Raw genomic sequence first — 21,720 nt, 5'->3', positions numbered from 1 at the left:
AAGGCATATGCAACACTCAGAGCTCTAACACAACACAGCGTGTCTTCATGGTGCATTTGAGCATGCAATGTTTCGCCACCCACATCAATGACACTGGATAAAAAGTTCCTTCAAGCTTGTTTTTCTTTTTTTTAACTCGGCAGAAACACTTCTCGGTAACGAAGCGCTTTTTCAATTGTCCACCGTGTGGAGTTTGAATATTAACTGTGGTGCTGAATGGAAGTTTCAGGACATTCACGCATGAGTTATGATGGCTGTCCCCCAGCTGTAACAGTTTGGATTCTATCTCTTTCTGAGTAGGTCGTCGAGGCTCAAAAAGGAAGTGGAGCGTGTAAATATATACACGTCTATATAAATATTTTCTCCGGTTTGTCTATATCCGCGGTGCTCCCCCTGCTTTGAAGTCCACCATGTGCGGCCGGGCACCGCCGCTCCAGCCGAGGCCATGACCGTCCCCCAGCAGCGCCTGGCCGGCCTCTGGCCGTGGCTGCTCATGGCGGCCCTGCAGGTGGTGCTGGGCCAGCCGGGCCTGGAGCCCGAGGGCCCGGCCCGGAGAGCGCTCATCAAGGTTGAACTGCTGAACCACGAGGGGAAGCCCATCACTCTGGAGGGGGTGTTCGTGGGAAGCAGCGCCGGCTATGCAGAGGGAAAACTAATGCAGGTGAGGTGTCACTGAATGAGTGTGTGTGTGTTTGCGTGTGCGTGTGCGTTCACATTGTATGGCCACAGCAGAGGAATCCTCTCAGGTGTTCACTGGACAGGTGTTCACTGGACACTGGTCTACTGTGCGTCTATTTGTATAAATGAAGAGATTTGACTAAAATCCTTTCCCAACAGTGTGTTGAAAGTATATTGATGAAGTCAAATAGTGTCATGTTGTCCATCCCAGTTTGACTGTGCCAACGGAGTATACTGATTCAACAAGCAAAGCCCATAGACAACAAAGAGTCCATGTACAAAGCATTCATATGAAAATACATCTCAGAACACACTATCCTGCCTTTCATTCCCTCTGTGGTGGTACTGTTGGCAACACATGTTCTTCTAACTTAAAAAAAAGCTGTCGTGACCATAGGTTAACAGAACCATCTTTATTTCCATGCTGCGCAGCATGTGATGAATATCTAAATTCCTTTCACAATAGTGATGAGACATTCAGGTGTAAGTTTGTTTTCAATCTATTTTTACTTATTGCTGACAAAAGCAAACAAGGTTTGGTTGAGGTTGGCAGCCTTTTTAAAGTGTATCTTTTCAAAAGATGACAGCTTGGTTTTGCAATGTCTATTTATGGCATCTAATGCACCTCCAAAAGTCTTATTAATAAGGTGTGGTCCAAGATTGTTGAAACAACACAGCAAAGTCATGTTTAGACCCATTGCAGACCCACAATTTAAGCAAAAGTGTTTTTTTTTTACCATTTAGAACAAAGCGTGCCGTTTTTCTCTGCAAATGCAAAGTATGTGCTCTATTCAGTGTGCATTTTTAGGATTCAGGAGTGGATTAGGGTTCCCGGGGCCATAAAGCTGGGCTCTGTCAATTTATTTACCGTCTCCAAAGAAACGGGGACGACAGATTTGAGTTACTGTAGGATCTTGTCTGTTCTCACTCAGCGGGCGTGGGAGGTTTTGTCAATGGCAAGCCAGATGCTGCAGTTTGCCATAATTGATAAGGATTTACATGGCTTCTTAGCAAGAGAAAAGGGCAGTATTAAGCAGAGTGAAAAGCCATGGCTCTTTCCCCCCTCTCTCCAGTTAAAACATATCTGTCTTTAATGTGCCTTATGTGGGGATGTTGACAACATTTTATGGTTGTGTATCAGAGTGCAGGCTGAGATCAAAGACGCTTCCAGCTTTCTGGGATTTCCATCTTTTTTCATTTTTTTTCCCCCCCATAAAAACTTGCACGGTATTTTGTGGTGTTCCATCAATACTAATAGCTATGCTTTAAACAGTGAAGACATGAGAGGATTTTAACCCGCCATGCAACACACTGTACATATCAGGCTGTTGTACATATCAGGGTAGTAGCACATGGGTGACAGATTTTGATCAAACGTTTATTTATTTATTTTTATTTCTTTCGCTGGCTTAAAAATCTTGGTTTTCGCTCTTTTGTTGTCTTGTTTCCCTATAAGGCAGACCACTGGTTGTGGTTCTGGCTTGGAAGCTGTACAGTTTAGTCTGACTCTCTCTCTCTCTCTCTCTCTCTCTCTGTGTTCCCACAGTGCACAGAGCTGGTGTTATGCAGCAGGATGCTCTTTGTGTGCTGCTCAGGCCTGTTCTAACAGGTCCTCTTTGCCTCCGCAGGCCGCTTTACGGTCCGCTTTATGTTCCTATCTTCTACTGGATGGGGGGGGGGGGGAGGAAGGGGTAAAGGAGGCTGGATAGTTCCATAGGATAGTTTCTCTGCCCTAAACTCTGACTTTGTCCTTTTCCTTTTTAATTATACACCATGATTAATGTGTGTCTTCTATAAAGCTTAACACACTATTGGAGAGATCAGCAAGTCTAGTTCAGTAGTCTCATAAACTCCCTCAGATTTGACTCTTGAAGCATGACACACATAAGCTACAGTTGGTACCGGTCGTTTGGCCTCTCTGAGCCTCGGGTTGTCTATTAGAATGATCTTTTACAGGTTGATAACTAGGAAAGCAGCATCTGCCATTCGAAGTTAAATAGACATTTATTTTCTTTAAATATCGATATATATTTTATAATCGGACTGTGTAGTTTTGCAAAAAGTACAGTATTACAGTTGTACAGGAGGTACTTTCTTTGATAAATGCGATCCTGATGTGATTATGTTTGCTAACACACACATGCAGGGGAGAAAACTCAGGAGAGCAAAAGGTCTCTGTTTCCCTCACTGTATATTCAAGTCATAAGACTCTGCTTTGGTACGTCTCTCTCCCTCTCTCTCATCTATTAAACTGGAAGTGTTCCCTGTCCCTCTGAATGGGCACGTTCATTGGAACACTGGCTGTGGGTCTGGCCAGCACTATTTGGACAAACACAAGTGCTGAGGAATTTTTGACTCTCCTCCTTTTCCCAAAAAAAAAAAAACCCAAGCTTACATTGTGACCAGAGAAGAAGAAGGAGTGCAAAGGCCTCTGGGATATAGCTTTGAACTTGAGTGTTTTTTTGTGGACTGCGCTCTGGCCTCTGTTTGAGAGAAAGGAGTTTATCCTCCATCGGGCACTCTGCCCAATTAAAGGACACATCATGAAAAGCTCCACCTATTTTTTCACCCTTAAGCCATCTTGACTTTCTCTTTATCCTTTTCCTCACGTTGTATTTTTTTCAGTCTTTGTACTTTTGAAAATGTTGTATTGTGCCCTTTGAGAGAGCTCCCATAAATACATCAGCTATAATTAAGGCAGGGCCAGGGCCAATTGACTGAACACCAGTTAACTGTGCACCACTTGGCATTCTTTCGTCTGCCTCCTCGGTTGTCCCACAAGGTACCCAAATGCCTGGCTGGTCTCTCCCTCTCTGTCCCTGCCCCCTGTCCCAGGCTATCTGCATGTTTCCCCAGATGGGAAGGAGGGATGGAGGGCGGAGGCGGCGCTTGGGGAGAGACATCAAAGTGTGTCCAGCTCTGAACGTGAGCCGGGATGATTAAAAGCAAAAGACTGTTTACAATGCACTTCCCATATGGGCCCTCTCCTCCCCCTCCCTCTAGATTTCCTGTCCATACTTCCTATCTCTCCCTGGTTAGAGATAACGACCAGGGCTCCTCACTGCTCTCTACATTGTTGGAAGGTGCTGCTCTGCATAGTTTAAGTTTCATAACATAAAGCTGTAACACAAATACACGACTTTTTTTTTTAACGTTATCCTGAAGTGTGTAAAGGTGCCTATGGTGGAGTTCTATTGTTTTATTGCAACTGGACTTCTTTTCATGTGAGAAACTCTTGATGTGATACATGATATTTCAGTCTAAATGGAAGAAAAAAAATCCCTTCCTAAGATTACTTTGTATTTCTTTGAGAATGTAGTTTGACGCCGGCCTGATCCATTAAGTTTTATGGAGGATTGGATACATGTAGCGACAGGGATGTGAATGGATTGCGATGTTGAAAGAAACGCTTGTCAAGTAAAATAGCTGAATATAGTCTAAATGCAAATTGTGACCTAGGGCTGTCAGATGAGTCAAATTTAGTTTAAACCGCAATTAACAAAACATTTTATCGCATGTTTAAAATAGTTTTTTTATTTTTTTACTTTTACATCAAACTTAGTGCGTCGCTGTCCATCTTCATGCCTATACAAACTTCCATTCAGTTTCTTGCTCATGAATCTGGAACAACCTCTAGGTATATACGCCCAGACATTTGGCCAACAGATTTTACTCACTGAGGTCAAATGATTAAGTCTACAATACTGTAATGGAAGAAGAATGGCCGCAGAATGGAAGAGGCCTGCTATGAGTTTTGTTGCAATCCTCAGTCGATCACTCCTGGCATGCAAACCCCTGCCATGATCCCCTGGTATGGACACCATATGAGTCCTTAACATAAACAGCAGCAGTGGAATCACGTCCCAGTCCGTCCTGTCTGCCCATCGGCGACACTGGCAGATATATAAAGGCATCGATGAAATCGCCGTAAGCCTACAATTTCCCCGGGCTTTAGCCACAGCGCCTGTTAAATAAGAACGCCGACTTTTCTGTGATTAATCGCTGTTTATGTAGAAAGGCGAGCCATGCAGGGACAAACTCTCCCATTTAAAAAGCAGCATTATAACATAGGAAACATGCTGAGAGATAATTCACATTCCTTTATGTGGCCAGCTCACACAGATCTGCTGTCAGGACGTTGTTTTTGTCCTTTTCTCTATTTCCATATGTCCATCAGTTCAGCCTGCCTGCTATTGCTTTTCCTATGCTCTCCTTCCTCCAGTGATCTGAAACTACACTTCCATGTTGCCTCTGGCGCTTGCCTGGAACAGACCCCCAACCTATCAGACATGCTGCGGACTAATGGTTTCTCCTGAGCAGGCCGCCTGCAGCACAGGAAGCCAGGGGCTAGTGCTGTCCTGTCCACCCTCTTCCACAAGAGATGGCTGTTGAGATGTTTCTAAGGGCACTGGGAAGAAAAGGGAGAGGCAGGTAGGGGGAAACATGGCAAATCTCTTAATCCTGCCGGCCCCCTTCTTTTTAAGTCATTAGACCAGGTCTGGAATTTCTTGAACGTTATACAACACATTCTTTTCTGCTTTTCATAGCTCTCCTCATGCAAATAACAAGGAAAAAGTCTCGGCTACTTCAGCAGCGCACACTCTATGCCACTATCACTGTTCCACTCATCCAGTCAGCCCTGCATACATGTGTGTGTGTGTGCAAAAGAGACACAAATTTTATTCCACGTTTGTCGCAGCACACCCATATAGAGCCGGATAGGACGCTCTCTCTCACACACACACACACACACACACACACACACACACACACACACACACACACACACACACACACACACACACACACACACATACACATACACACACAAAACATAGTATGGTAAACACATTACTACTGGAACAGGGAAAAAGGGAACATCAGAGCAGAAACAAATAGTGCTACCAAATCTCACTTTGAAGTGAGGGCTTTTCCTCCTTTATTTTGTGTATCAGTCACTTAACTCTATGCAGACTTGTACATACTTTTACTTTTTCAACTGAAACTTGCACCATGTTCTACTGCACATTTTCATTATGTAAATAAATATTTGATTTGTTAGTTTTATTAAGTGTGTAAGCGAACAGAGTAAGAATTTCCGTGTACAGTCAAACGACCTGTTTTACTGTACATATGAGACTTACAATACTTTGAAATCATACTACACCACTGTGTCTGTGTGTGTGGCTGCACGTTAACACACTCCATTGGCGTGCACATGCACACACACCTAAATGAAATGTTAATGACACAAGCTTGTCTGGCTCCTCTTTTTGGAGAGCTTTTTATTGTCTGTCCCTCTGAGTAAAACCACCAGGGTGACTGAAGGAGCAGCAAATGTACGCAGCTCTTTTAAGTTGTGCCATTATGTTGCCACGCATCCATTACAATAGAGATGAGTGAGTCACCGCCGGCAATAAAAGAGCACACACACACACACACACACACACACGCATTGGTTTCCCTTTGATGGGACCGTACCTGACGTAGGGCCAGGCGGGGCCAGGTTGCTTTCAGGGTCAGCAGTTTACCAATTATGTAAAAAAAAATCCCAGGGGAAACATTTGGTGAATGCCTCTGCATTTTCTACAGTAATCTAGGTATGAGAGGTGCAATCCTTTTTGAATGAGTCAAATGAAGCACCTGTCCTCTGCCAGTACCTTCCAGTTGAAAGAGATTCCCTGTGAGTTCAGAGGAAGGCCACATTATACTAGAGATTGACAGAGAACAATGTTGGGACTCTTGTGTTGTGTATCCTCCACCATGGTCTAGGGTTATGATCCCTGGGATGTTTTGACCAAAATTCAGTTTCATAACATTTCATAACCTGCATTAATGCAAACTTTTTTTCAAACCATGCCTAGCCTGCATGGGCTTAAAAGACACCACATATTATATAAATACTGTAGGCCTGATGATTACCTTGAGTATAGGACACAATAGCATGAGAATATACAAGTTCTCAAAAGATCTTTGGTTTTTTTCGTGTGATGTAACATACAGTATATCTCTTAATTTAGTTTGGACCGTATATTTTACTACATTTTTCTTGGCATCAACATTATACTACAAATGATTGTAGGTTGATTGGTGGGGGGAGGGGGGGGGCTGCCTCTGTGTTTTGTTTGTATGTGTGTTAGTTCGGATGTGGTTTTCAATTGAATATCTAGCATAATATCTAGCATTCATTCATGGCTGGCTGTTTTATCATTATATCCATCTAGGATTCTGTTCATTTCAGATGTCTCCATAGATATACAGTGATAAAATAAGTGTTGACTTAATGGAGTAAGTCACTCACTAACACTTGTGCCCAGCCCTCTCTGCTCTCCTGCCAACATCAAAGGCTCCGAAACTTCTCTGTCACTCTTTGCTTTCTCCGTGTGTCTCTTGCTCCTCTTCGTCCTCCTCTTCCTCCTCCTCCTCCTCTCCTCCCCCCCCCCTCTTGCACTCTCTAGACAGCTCTTTAAAACGGTTGTAATTCATGGCATGCGCTTGAGTCTCAAGGACAAATATGGCTCCGTGCACTCCAAAGGCAGGAAGCGCTTAGTTACTTTGCAGAGAGAGTTTGGAGGAAAAGAGTCATCACCATACCACAGATAAATACTCCCTGACACACACACACACATACTCCCTCCCTCCCCTCTGTGCAGCTCCCTGTGGCTCCTGCAGTCACCTCTGTGTGTGTGTGTGTGTGTGTGTGTGGCTTTGTTCTCGCCGCTTTTTTGGCAAAATGCAGCAGCAACAACAACACACCTCCCAGCAATGATATCTCACTGAAAGCGCTTTAGCGTCTCGTATGGAGTGGCTGACAGGTTTTTGTACTACATGTTTATGACACGTTTGTGCATCCGTTTGTGTTAAAGAATCAGAATTTGCAGTGAGCATCGGAGCAGTCTTCTGAGAGGAAGCAAATGTTCTACTTTTCTGCTTGAACGCTCGGCTCAACGATCCGCAAGAAAGGGGGGAAAGCTTTCACCTGTGTGACGGTCTGACTCTTTATGTGTGTGTGTGTACAAGCATGAGTGAGTCTTTGTGAGTGTGTGTCCACAGTGTGTGTGTGTGTGTGTGTGTGTGTGTGCACAGGAGGCGGAGCTCCCATACGGAGATCATTTACCAAACTCTATTAAGCGGGATCAAAGTGACTTAGATCTTTCAGTGCTGCATGACTACAAAAGCCATATTGTAAGCCCAGATCCAGGGAGATAACTCCGCTGACAAAAAATGCTTTATGTGTCCAAAAGTCACATGGTCACTTCCAAACAGTAACCAGCATGTCCTGATTCTGACCTCTTCTTTTTTTTCTCTCTCTCTCTCTCTCTCTCTCTCTCTCTCTCTCTTTCCTTTTTTCCTATGTCTTAGAAAGGCTCCAGTGTTAGTTTGCCATAATGGTCCTCATACTTCCAATGCTTCATGCAGACATTGTTTGATTGAATCAGAAAAAAACTCAGCCCAAAATGTAACATTCTAATAATTACATCCCACCTGTGTTATGCATTTTTTTTTAGTGTTTGTGAAAGTCTTTCATATGTCTTTTCCACACATTTCTAAGGAAACTTGTAAATGATTCTGTTAAAAGCCTGCTGTTCATGGGTGTTAGTTAATATTGGGACAGTTAAGACAGAAGGTGCTATATGTTTCCACGGGCTATGTGTTGTAGGGCCTTGGAACTGTACTGACTGGAATGAGTTACACGTATAATCCTTACCTTTTCACTCAACACCTGTGGTTACGGCTGGTGACAGCACTAGTTCAGTTTAATGCTACAATGCGCGGGGCGGACGACACTTGTTGAGCAGCTTCTTTGTTCAAATCCGACAGGAGAGAAACTCTTTGTATCTAACAGACTTGTACAAGCAACACCAACCTCACTGGATGCATTGTGTATCCTTGGACTGCTTCAATATAAAAGTAACCCAGCTTTTCGCCATGTTTTTTTAATATGGACTTACAGCAGTAGGTTTGCAGCAGCAGCTTAGCACATCAGGAGAGTGAACAGTTGACAGTAATGCTTATAACAATGAATTGCAGTTAGCAACAGCAGCACAGGATTATATTCTCACGTTGAATGTTATTTTTATTTAAGGCTTTTAACTTTAGGATGTACTCTGGAAAGACTGATTACTGTAATTGTGTCCCTTGGTCATTTTGTAGCGTGCATAGCTAATTATAAAACATACAATGCCACTGAGACTTTGACTTTGAACAGTAGGCTACAACAGATATCACATTCTTCCATCCTTGGGAATTGAATTATGGCTGTTAACATGTCAGACCTCACCATGACCTTTCCTTCTCTTTCCTAATTGAAGATGTATGGGCCTGTCATTGAGCCATAACTTCCCCATAGAGCCAGCTCAACACAATATCCAGGGAAGAATATACTTTTATAGAGAAAAGACTAATCTTTTTTTTTTGTATGGTTCTTTAGCGTGTGTGTGTGTGTGTGTGTGTGTGTGTGTGTGTGTGTGTGTGTGTGTGTGTGTGTGTGTGTGTGTGTGTGTGTGTGTGTGTGTGTGTGTGTGTGTGTGTGTGTGTGTGTGTGTGTGTGTGTGTGTGTGTGTGTGTGTGTGTGTGTGTGTGTGTGTGTGTGTGTGTGTGTGTGTGTGTGTGTGTGTGTGTGTGTGTGTGTGTGTGTGTGTGTGTGTGTGTGTGTGTGTGTGTGTGTGTGTGTGTGTGTGTGTGTGTGTGTGCTCTCTCTCTCTGAACATGGCTGATGATCATACATCCAGTCACATGCCTGCTGCCAGCATGATAGATAGCTGTTCTCTCAGCTGGACTAAATGCAAAGTGCAGAGAGGCTTTAGTATTTTTTTCTGCCAAAGCCGTGTGTTGAACTGACCCGCTCGTCCGTTCACCTGCCGGGAGAGATTTCCTGTTGCCCTACAGGGGGGTTCTTCTGGTTGAAATAATGCACACTCAGGCCTGCAGAGAGTTCCACGTGACTACTTAAGACAATCTGAGCCGTGGTACGCACAAATGCATGCTGCACTAGCAAATACATTTGATTTCTTGTTTCTCAGAAGGGTCCAAATGATACTAGGTCTTATGAAGTTGGTGAGGTTTTGGATAGTATTCACTTAGCTATTTAAAGAAATAACAAATTCAACAATGTGACTGCTACACGTAACACTTACATGTGGCACTTTGTCGTTTGGTTTGAATCTAATGTACTTGCGTCATTCTTGCTGTTCTGAGTTTGTACCTTCGTGGTTGAAAGCACTCATTGGAAGTCGCTTTGGATAAAAGCATCCGCGAAATGAAATGTCATGTAATCAGCTCTGATCTCATGGTCAGATCATCATCGAATTGGGAAAATATATTTGAGCTAATCAGTAGCCTATGTGAAGGATGTATTGCTCATCATACATGTCAGTTTTATTTTGGAATATGAATTCATTTGAAAATTAACTCCCATCTGGCTTGATGAAAATATAGGTCTTAATAAGTGTTTGAACAACAGAACATATAGCGGTTACATTCATTCTTAGAAAACATTATTATGAAATTGCGTTTGTGGTCTCTGTCCATCTGGGCCAGTTTAAATCCGGCTCATTTTTGACCTGCTAAAGTTTCTCTCATTACAAGATAGCCACCTCCTTCGGCCATTTTAGGGCGCTGTACTGTTGACCGCAAACACTTAAGACACTTGATAACAATGCTGCCACTGGCCCCTTTCTTTAACGCTTAACCCCATGGTTGGAATAAGTGAGTCAGCACAGCCATGCAGTGACCTTGTTGCTTGTGAAAAAAAACAAAAAAACTAACCCCAAACTAGCCTGTGCTCCATGGTGTACTGTCCAACCAGCCCTAACCCAGGAGGGGGACTGTGTATCTAGGAGACCCCGTTCCATTTGGCTCTGACCTCCTGACTGGCTGCTCCTAATTAGAAAGCAGTCCCTCACGGTGCCTCCCTCTCTTTCTCTTGTCCCAAAGTAAATACCTTGGCACCCAGCAGAGGAATGCTGACAGCCTGCCCGTTTAGGGTGCTCTGAAGGAGGCATAGACAGTGACCCACTCCCCCCCCCCCTCCCCCCTTCGTCTTTTAACACCTTCCAAAACGGAAACGCAAAATGACCTCATTCATTGGTGAAAAACAACTCAAACTATGCATTTACTATCTTTACTGCCAGCACGCCGCTGTGTTGGTTTTCCACTCGGAATGCGTTTCAGATTATACTCACTTCAAATGGCCTTGACCCCCAGACTGGGACTTTGTAGAGTGATAGAGCTGGCAGAGTATCACCTGCATCAGGGTTTACATAACCAGTGTATTTACATTTACTAACTGCAACTGTTAGTAGGCCTCCCTTCAGCCACCAAGTAAAAGAGAGCGAGAGAAAAAAAAAAGGAATCCTAGCTGTTTGAATGTCAGCCGCCCTTGGTGGAGCATGCAGCGGTTCACTGGAATCAGGTGGGCGGATCAAAAGTCAGTCTGTATTTGAGAGAGCAGAGGGCCATGGTGTCTCATCAGGGCCGTTCACCTGTTGACCCTCCTCTGTGTGGGAGCTGCTCCAAAGAGAGATGCACCCATCCCAGTCCGATCCCATTCAGAAATCTGGGCTCTGGATATTCGGGCCGATATAGATACTGTCCGATTTTATCATGATTATTCTACATTTGTTTGTTGGTGGTGATGTTATGTGGAAGGTTAGGAAGGCTTAAGCAACACACCAATTCTAATTTCAAAGAGCCCAAAAAATATATCAAGTTTTATCTAACCTGCTTTGAACGGTTTGAATACTAAGAACTCAACTTTTGAATTGCTGAGTGATTGTTAACGTGTGCTTGCTATATCACTTACCTATATGGTCAATTTTCCTTCATAGTTGAACTCATTTGAATATTTTTTTTAAAACAGACTTATGGATTTTGGATCGGTACGTGGATCAGAGTTGTCAGTCTGATATCCGATAAGTAGATTGCAGCCGTAACAGAACGGATATCCATATTGGATCATATTGGTTCCATCCCTATAGCTACCAAAGCAAAAACTAATCTAGCAGGGCATGCTGTTGTTGGGGCCTGTATGGAGTCACATTATGGGCTCTCTTTTTTTTCCTACTTTGAGCCTGAGTCTGTTGGTGACCAGAGCGGGTCCAAAAAGCCTCATTCCCTCACACAGCCCTGCTATTTAAACCCCCAGATTGCTGTGCGGGGAGTGGAATGGAGCATGGTGTTGCTCTTTGTTCTTCTGGGGCCTCTAGGTTAGGGTTAGCAGGCACAGGCATTACACCACAGCCAGGCAGGGTCCATGAGAAAGCCAGCTTCTGAAGACTAAAGCAGAGCTGTGTGTGGTTTTGGTGTTTGGTCTGCTCAACTCTGAGATTAGAGCAAGGCAGGTTGGCAGAGGATTGGGTAATGACATGTCTACCCCGCTCTCCAAAGGCCTTGGACTGTCTGGGACAAGCAAGGGATACTTGAAAGGGAAGACACACACACACACACATTCACACACCATGCACACACACGCACGCATACACACACACACACATTCACACACCATGCACACACACACACACACACACACACACACACACACACACACACACCCCTCATGAGCGTTGTTGTACTTCTTCCCCATATATCTGACCGTGAACAATCAACCAAGACTAAGGCTATAACATTGTGGTTAAAACAACATAGCCTAACATTTGGAACCTCTAGCCAAATGAGATGTGACACGGTCAGCCCACTAATAGTCGAGGACACACAGATGACACACAATGTTCCAGCTCATGCTTACCCCGTATTTTCCAGAGCATTTAGTGAATGTATAATAGTATGGAAATAAAAGCAGCAGCACATCACAGGGAGGCGTGCACGCTGTAAATAACATCACGGTGGACACAGTGCCACTACTAAACGTTGTGTAATGACAATGAAAATAGAAAGAAGGCATTTGAATCAATGTCCACTGTCCTCAACAAATCATGGTGGTGTTGCGGTTAACCAACACATTTCTTCCATGTTAATCAATATGACTCGGCTTTTCACCAATCAGAAGTGGTCCTACTTGAATTTTATAGAAATGCAAAATATGTTATCTTTAAATATTACGAGTATCGAGCCTAGGAATAGGCTAAAATGAATATTCCATTTTACGCACATGTTTTTTTATTTTTTTCATTAAAACGCCCCTCAACACTTTTTATTTGTAATGAACTGCCCCTACTGTATTTCACCTTTCATGAGAGGGCGCAGTTGAAATGGCAAGTGGCCCCGGCTGATTTAGCCTTCTTGATAAATGAGGCTAATGAAAGCCAATAACATACAATGGAAGATAGTCGAAAGCCACATTTTTCTTTGAATATGTTCATACAAACCATAAGCCCTATATGCATGCACTATACTGTAACTTTAATCAGGGAAGAAACACACAAAAAATACAATGGTGATCATGTGTGGCGGTAATGCGTTAATTTTTTTTTGTACAGCCCTATTCAGCATTGTCTCCAAATCGGTGCAGGCAAAGCATTTGACGCGGGATTTGAATGTGTGTCTGAGGAGCTTCCAGGGAGAGTTACACGGGGCAATTAGATTCTGTGATCCTGTTTAGAGGACTGTTTACATCTGGGTGTTCTATGTAGACGGTGCCGTCTGCTGGCTGCTCATTACAGCACTTTGTCCTATGTGAGTCAACAGCATGTTTATGAAGCTCCAGTTCCAAACCTTAGAGCCAGGAGCTGAGCCAAGTGTCCCAGCACAGTGCCAGGACTATGGGAGAGAGAGAGGGGGGGGGGGGGGGCTGCAGTTCTCTGACCTACCTCCATGCCGCTGACTTCCACTGTTTGCCCATTCTGTTAACTATTACCAAAAGGCTGTGTACCTTGGCTGTAGCCCAACTCTCTTACACATACTGTGGTCCATTATCAAAGGAGACCTGCACTACAAGCCCTGGAGTCCTTCCAAAAAGGGCCACAGCCACAGTTTCTGCTTCAAGACCTAGCCCAACACTGCAGCACTATCTTTGCTAACTCCCTCCTGTTCTGTCTCTCTCTCTCTCTCTCTCTCTTTGCTCCCTCCTTTTCTGTTTCTCTCTCTCTCCCTCCTCCTTCCCTTTTCTCTCTCTCCCAATCCCCTTGCTTGAACATGCACATGTTGGTTAAACTGTGCTTGGCAGGTACCTCACCCACTCACACAGTCTTTATATAATCCCTTTTAAGTTTGCATTTGTTTTTTTGGTGTGGTTACGGTACAAAAACAGTGGAGGAGCAAAAACAAGAGTGCTTCACCTCAACCCATGAAATGACTGTTTGTCTGGATTGTAAATGACCTGTTGTAGTTGTGTATGATTATAAGTACCACAGTCGATTTGCAGCTCTGCAGCCACTCTTATGAAACGCTAAAGTGTATATTACATTTTATAGTTATAAAAAGCAACAACTTATGAGTCTGACACTTAACATTTCATACAGTGGATTTTTTGGCTAAACTTCCAAACAAGCCTATAGCTAACAATTATTATTTTCAACGTATCTGCTAATTCTTTTCTTATTTAATCAAACATTTATCAGTTCTTTAAAACATATTTTAATACATTATTTATAAACTTAAATCAAATAGTTGACGATCATGTTAAAAAAACAGTATATCTTCACATTAAAGAACCAGCATATGGTTGGTATTTGTGCTTAAAAAAATGACCTTTACTGATTTATTGATTATCAAAATTGCTGATTAATTGTCTGTCTATCAACTTATCCATTAATTGACTAATCATTTCAGCTGAAGTACAAAAAGCTCTGTCAGTCAACATGTGAGATTTTGATCACAGTATCTTGTGATATGAAGAACAATCAAGAGCAACATAGTTTTGTCATTTCAAACCAATAACTGAAACTGAAAAAAGTGAATTGCTGATTGAGGTTGCTGCTATACATGAGGTTGCTGCTATACATGAGGTTGCTGCTATACATGAGGTTGCTGCTATACACCCATGCTGAGAACAGTTGGTGCTCATAAACGTTTGATTCCAGTTATCTCTCACATCATAAATGCGCCACCACTACTTTTTCATTTAGTTATTTCCAATGAAAAATGACAGTTTTTACTGAGTTTTGTCAGCTGATCTTCCTGAGATAACAAATCAATGATATTGATATCCTGATATACCAAACATTGATATTTTCTTGTGATCGTGCATTTATTATCTTTATGTATGTTCCTTATTGTTCAATTGATTTTCACCATCCACAAGGAATTGGCCTTAGCCAGGCAGAAAGGAGGACTGATCAACTAATCACATTTGAAATCAATCAAAAAATTGACTTAAAAAAGTCAAATAATGAGTGTGGCCGACTTGAGTCCTTATCTAAATCATTTGTGCCGGAGCCATGGATTTGCTTTTACAAGATAGTGAGATACGCAGGTCATGATCACAGGAAGACCGTTTTATATACCAAGGTAATTATAGGGCTCTGAGGCGCAGAAAATCCCAATTAGTTATTTTAAGATAAGGAGATATGCTTTAAGTATAGTCATTTCAACATGGGTTTCACTTTGTCTTTATTTATAACTCTTTTTGGATCAGTCTTTCACAGTGAGAGGGACATGTATACACACAGCTGTGACTTGTATTTAGAATGGTACAAATCCAGCCTTGTTTTTCTGACATTTTAACTTTAACATAATGCAGTGTGCTTGCTTCAAATAAAGAGTCCTGACATACTGCACAATGTATTTCAAGTTTCATTTATCACAACCAAGTTCTAAAGGCTGTAGCACTTGAACACACGTGAACTCAAATAGAAAAACTCTGGTTTACAGGTCATAATGCCATGTATTTGTTATGCCCCGGCTTGGCTCACACTTATATGATGCAGCATATTTGTATGAGTTAGATTTCTGTTATTGTGTATTTTTATATAGAAGTGCAGGTGAGAAGAGCAGCCAGGTGAATAGTGTGTGTGTGTGTGTGTGTGTGTGTGTGTGTGTGTGTGTGTGTGTGTGTGTGTGTGTGTGTGTGTGTGTGTGTGTGTGTGTGTGTGTGTGTGTGTGTGTGTGTGTGTGTGTGTGTGTGTGTGTGTGTGTGTGTGTGTGTGTGTGTGTGTGTGTGTGTGTGTGTGTGTGTGTGTGTGTGTGTGTGTGTGTGTTTATCATAGCATATTATGTTGCTGCCCTATTTGATCAGGTGGCGGCCTCATCACGCCTCGAACCACCAGGTGCTCGCCCGCCCATATTACGTTGCCTCTCCTCTGTCTGTACACATGGCACTCTTGATGGCATGTAAACAGACTTTGAAGTGTGGACAGTTGTGTGTGTGTGTGTGTGTGTGTGTGTGTGTATTAAACTTGGAATCTGATTCTTTTATAATTGATATATAAACAGAGGAGCCCTTTGATGTGTGTGTGTGGCACGGCACTGTATCTGAAAGTGTGATGTCAGATATCCCCGGAGGCCATACTCTGCTCTGTTGGTGCACTGGAGCCTGTTAATGTGGAGAGATAATCCCCCCCTAAAAGAAAAAAAAAAAAAAAACCCACACACACACACACCACCACTTCCTCTCCCCAGCAGGAAGTCCCGGCTGGTTACTTTCCCTGACAAATCAGTGGAGACAGTAGCGCCTCATCGGAGCATTATATCTCTGCAGCTTTTTTTTTAATTAACTCCAAGGTATTTGCTCTTTGCTCCACCGTCATCCTTGTTTTTTAATGGCTATGACCATAAACCATTAAGCAGACGCACACACACACACACACACACACACACACACACACACACACAATGGAGCCACTTATTAAAGTTGTTTTAGATACATAATAGCTCGCCTACAATTCCCCTCCCTCTGTTTGAAGGGTCAGCATTCAAATTTTGTCATTTGCCTTACGCAGCCAGACACAACAAGACTATAGCAGCAGCAGGTGGACTAGCCCAGCCTGAGCAATATAGATCCATGAACGCCAAACGCTACTCAGAACACACTGCAGAGCAAATTTATGACACCACGAGACACCATTTTACAATGATTGTGGCGGCGGCAATTCTTTAATCAGGACGATCACGAGGTAAAACTAAAAATGATAGCAGCAGTGTCAGAGGATCACCAGGGTTAATACAGTTCATCATGTGTCTGATCCAAATGGAATGACAATCCATCACATCGTTATTGAGGCATTTCACTTGATTTACATTCACACTTTATTTGACCTTAAAGGTCCCATATTATGCTAAATGCACTTTTTAAATGTGTTCCAACATATCCATGCGTCCACGGTGTGCCTAGAGACTGCCAAAATATCAAAAAAAATAACAATCTCTCCTTTTCTCACTCTCCCCTTTTCTGAAACCCCCACCCCTCCCCCAAAAAACACTCCAGTCAGAATTATCCCCTTTTCTGACCTCACAAACCGTAAAGCCAGAAGCTTCCACTGTGCAGCCCACACCCCTATTTCTTATTGGTCCACGGCCCTGACAGACAGAGGGCGAGGCGTATCTGGCTTCGCTTCCGGACAGGGGGCGGGGGGAGCTCAAAGATTGTATATTTACGAGGGGACCTGCAACTCTTTTTTAAAAAATAGGCCATTGTGAGATTAGCTGAACATCAGCATAGTACAATAAATTATCTGAAAGTTTTTTTCAGCAAACAATTAAAGAAAAACGTATTAGGGACCACTAAGACCATATAATATGGTGTATAATAGAACCGAAAAGTGTATAATATGGGAGCTTTAAGGCCAAACCCTGCAGGCCAAAAAGATAACCATTTTTTAACTCGTAGATATCATGATACTTTGCCAGCTGATTACTTATATTAAAATCATAATTTTTTACATTACATTTCCTTTAGAAATCTTTGAATAAATATGCAAATTTGGCAATATCTAACTAATTATGCGTACATTTGCCTCTCTTTAAAAAAGAAAAAAATCTAGATGTTGGATAAAGCCAGAGTTAAAGCTCCCATATTATACACTTTTCGGTTCTATTATACACCATATTATATGGTCTTAGTGGTCCCTAATACATTTTTCTTTAATTGTTTGCTGAAAAAAACTTTCAGATAATTTATTGTACTATGCTGATGTTCAGCTAATCTCACAATGGCCTATTTTTTAAAAAAGAGTTGCAGGTCCCCTCGTAAATATACAATCTTTGAGCTCCCCCCGCCCCCTGTCCGGAAGCGAAGCCAGATACGCCTCGCCCTCTGTCTGTCAGGGCCGTGGACCAATAAGAAATAGGGGTGTGGGCTGCACAGTGGAAGCTTCTGGCTTTACGGTTTGTGAGGTCAGAAAAGGGGATAATTCTGACTGGAGTGTTTTTGGGGGGAGGGGTGGGGGTTTCAGAAAAGGGGAGAGTGAGAAAAGGAGAGATTGTTATTTTTTTTGATATTTTGGCAGTCTCTAGGCACACCGTGGACGCATGGATATGTTGGAACACATTTAAAAAGTGCATTTAGCATAATATGGGACCTTTAAAGTCTTTATTTCATTTAGACTCTCCATGAGATTTCTTCAATTTTTTTTATTCCCGTTAAAGGGTTTTTACTGGGAGTTTTTTCTCAGCCGAGCTAAGGGTGTAAGGGCAGGGTGTCATATTGTATCATATTGTATCATATATCATATTGTATGAAATGTAAAGCCCACTGAGACAAATGTACGTATTTGTGATTTTGGGCTATACAAATAAAACTGATTTGATTTTGATTTGATTTATACAACATATAAATGTACTCAACAGGTTTCATTTAAAAAATCTGAAAATACCATGTACTGGTCTCGTACACTTTGTGTAGAGGCTGAATGCTGAAGTACCTTAACTGGGACAGACTTAGAGGCGTTGAGTACCATTGAAGTTAGCTGTTGTGCCCGATGCTCTGTGCCTATAGGCAGTTAACCTGTTTGATTTCAGGCTGGCTGAATGCTCTTAGTAGTTAATTATACAACAGTTTGCATACTGCACTGTAGCAAGTGTTGTTGGTTGCAGGACAGCTTTGCCAAAGGGCTGGTAAGTGGAGAGTCGACTCTGACTTAGAGAAGGCCCGACATCATTTAGCTGGTGTCTGGTTGGTGCCCAGAGGACAAACTGTGGCAGCACTTTAACACTAAACACTTCAATACAATATGCACAATGACTCACTGGCCACAATATGGTAAAATGACAGCTCTTCAGTTTAAATATATGCTGTTGCTAGTGCATAATTATGTGTGAAACATACAGTTACTTACCACCTGCCGAACACAGTGCTATCACTTTAAACTGTCTAATTAGGCTCAACTTGACAAAAGTTGGGGAGAAACACATCACAAATACACTAACAGTACACACACACACACACACACACACACACACACACACACACACACACACACACACACACACACACACACACACACACACACACACACACACACACACACACACACACACACACACACACACACACACATGCATTGTAGCAACCCAGCGGTTCCAGACTACATGGCGGGGCAGGGAGTATAGAGAGCACAGTTCCCCCTTCAGAGGGCTTCTCCTCCACGCCTACACAACACCATTGTTTCCCCGCATAATGTTTTTCCTTTTGGGTCACCTCTCCAGCCTTTTTCAGGGCAGTGAAAGTGGATCTGTCTAGGGCCTCTCCATTACATAGCCCATCAGATAGGGAGTGCTAGATAAGTCCCCCCTGTATAATAAATGTCTCATATTTGATCTTCACAGGTGGGAGCGGTCTCACAACACTGTGGGCCTAGCGTGCCTCTCCTGGGACAGCTTGCACAAACACCTGCTACCTTAGGAAGAGAAAGACACACACACACACACACACACACACACACACACACACACACACACACACACTTTCATACACACAGACAAACCGTGGCAGGACTTAACAGCCAGTTAACACTAAAGACTTCACAATATAATATGCACCATATTGGCCACAATATGGTCAAATTAAAGCTATTCAGTTGAATTATCTGCTGTTGCCAGCATAATTATGTGTAACACAGTGTTGCACACTGTGTTTCAGAAACACACACACACACCTTGGTGTGGCCGTTTCCCTGTGACCTGTAGTACACTTGGTGCCTGGAAAAGGTGGAAAGGTTAACAAATGCTTTGCTTATTCAGCCCAAGCAACCTTTCAGGAAGCTTTATGGTGCGAATCGTAAAACGAGTTAACCCCCAACCCAGAGCCCTCTCCCCCCCATGCCTCACCTTACTCTACACTGTACCAGAGAGAGAGTGAGTGAGTGCCTTTGCCCCAGTGGGTTCAAAGTTCAGACGCAGGGCCCCGGCAATCATTGACATCACAGTAAGGCGACACCATTTTAATAGAGGGGGAAATGGTGCCGGGAAAATCAAAAGGGAAACATAAGAAGGGGTTTGGCTCCAGAAGAGACAAGAGATCATAAATACAAGTGGAAAGTAAATAGTGGAGGCAGAATGTCAGCCCGCCTTGTTAGCAGGTGTAGTATTGCAACGGCTGTGGTCTGAATGGGAGAAGGCATTGGAGACATGGGAGGGAGGAGGCAACCCTAGCTGTGAGTTATGTTTCCCCTAGCTGCACAGGTATGCACTACGCACTCGCTCCCTCCTTAGCGTTCACCAACAGTCAAGAGCTGTGGCTTGTCAATCATTTTTCAGGGTGACATTTTTTCTTGGAGATCATTGGCCACCCGGGGCAGGGGTGTGTTCCGCTAGACGGCCCACTGCCAGAGCTCCCCTCTCAGCCCCACCTATCACTATGCTGGTGAACTCTGGGACACTTTGTGCACTAGCGTGGTGGAAACACAGGGACCCTGCTTATGTGCAATGCCTGGCACACTAGATTTGAAACACTTAAATGACAGTCAACGCTTTAAAGAAACAACAACAACAACAACAAAACAATTTAGTATTGAACGGAAGAAAAAATTGCAACTTTTACTTACTTTTGTAAGGAAAGTGAATATGTGCTTTACTGCGCCACAATATACCAAAATAAAATACATTCATTTACATTGTCGCATATAAGTTATTTACATCATTGAATCTCGCAGCTCTTTTGTTAAACCATACTTGAGATATGGGCCTGGAAACTTTTCATTGTTCCTGGTTTTACTGTTATTCAGATGGCTTATCTAATGTAAATAGATGAAAGGTTCTTTATATATCGGTTGGCTATTTTCACACCGCAATCAAAGTTTGTTTTTCCAACAATTGAAATAGTCAGCTTTGTGCCGTGCCTCCCTCGATAAAGAAAAGAAACAAGGATTACATTGGTAAAAAGGATAGGATTCAGGTTGTATTTTTATATGGTATTACACAGTATGTATAAGACAGATCCCAGACCTTCACTTCACTTAAGGATAATCCACACATACAGGGCTTTAATCCATAGCAGCATTAGCCGCGGTAGCTGACCCCAGGCCTGTGTTGTTGCTGCCAGTGTTTGTATCCATGTAGCAATGGAAACAGGCATTTCCCCGTTTTTATCTCCCCTGTTTCCTCCACTATAGAGATTCAGTCATTGTAACCTGCACGCTTTACTCTGTCATCCTCTGTAGTCCCCTTATATTTTTAGATCTCCTTATCTGATATCGTCATGGCAATGCAGAATAAACAAACCGTTTTGACATAGCTGCAGGTTTTTTATTTTTTTTTCAGTTTGAAACCTGTCTGTGGGTCCCTTTGATCAGAGAGGCCTTTTTATTCTGCCAAGAAAGCTTGAGAAAAGCTGGGAGGGAAGGGGGGGGCGGGGGGAGGGACGACAATGAGGCAGCCAAAAAGAGCAGCGGTGTGCCACCACTCTTTTTCCCTGAACTTGAGAAGAAAGAAGTATAGAGCTGACAACTCTTGGCACAGTGTCTCTCTTTTTTGACTGAGTTGACTTGGGGTTTACGTACACTGTATCTTTAATGCTGGCAAGACAAAATAAGAATAACGTTTTATTTGTGTTCATTTCAAATATTTCGGGCTTAAAGACACGGCACATCTCCCCCTGCCAAGCGTACATGAATGGTATACACTAGTGTTGTGGTGCTGTCAGGTGGAACAGTGAGTGGGGTCCTTGGAGCAATCCCAATCACTTATCTAAGTCATACAGGTTGGCAAAGA

At 42.9% G+C, this 21,720-nt stretch overlaps 1 protein-coding gene across 1 annotated transcript in view; it reads left to right on the top strand.

The window, feature by feature from the left end:
• Positions 1 to 251: 251 nt before the first annotated feature.
• rnf43 (ring finger protein 43) overlaps positions 252 to 21,720 on the top strand; it is a 90,875-nt gene continuing 69,406 nt past the window's right edge. Inside the window, exon 1 of the mRNA XM_080041671.1 lies at positions 252 to 661. Within this exon, the coding sequence (XP_079897797.1) occupies positions 446 to 661 (216 nt within the window). The 5' untranslated portion in view covers positions 252 to 445. The remainder of the gene's footprint in view (positions 662 to 21,720) is intronic.

Source organism: Ammodytes marinus (genome assembly GCF_949987685.1).
Source record: "Ammodytes marinus genome assembly, chromosome: 14".
Taxonomy (NCBI): Eukaryota; Metazoa; Chordata; class Actinopteri; order Uranoscopiformes; family Ammodytidae; genus Ammodytes; species Ammodytes marinus.
This window is presented reverse-complemented; position numbering and strand designations above follow the sequence as displayed.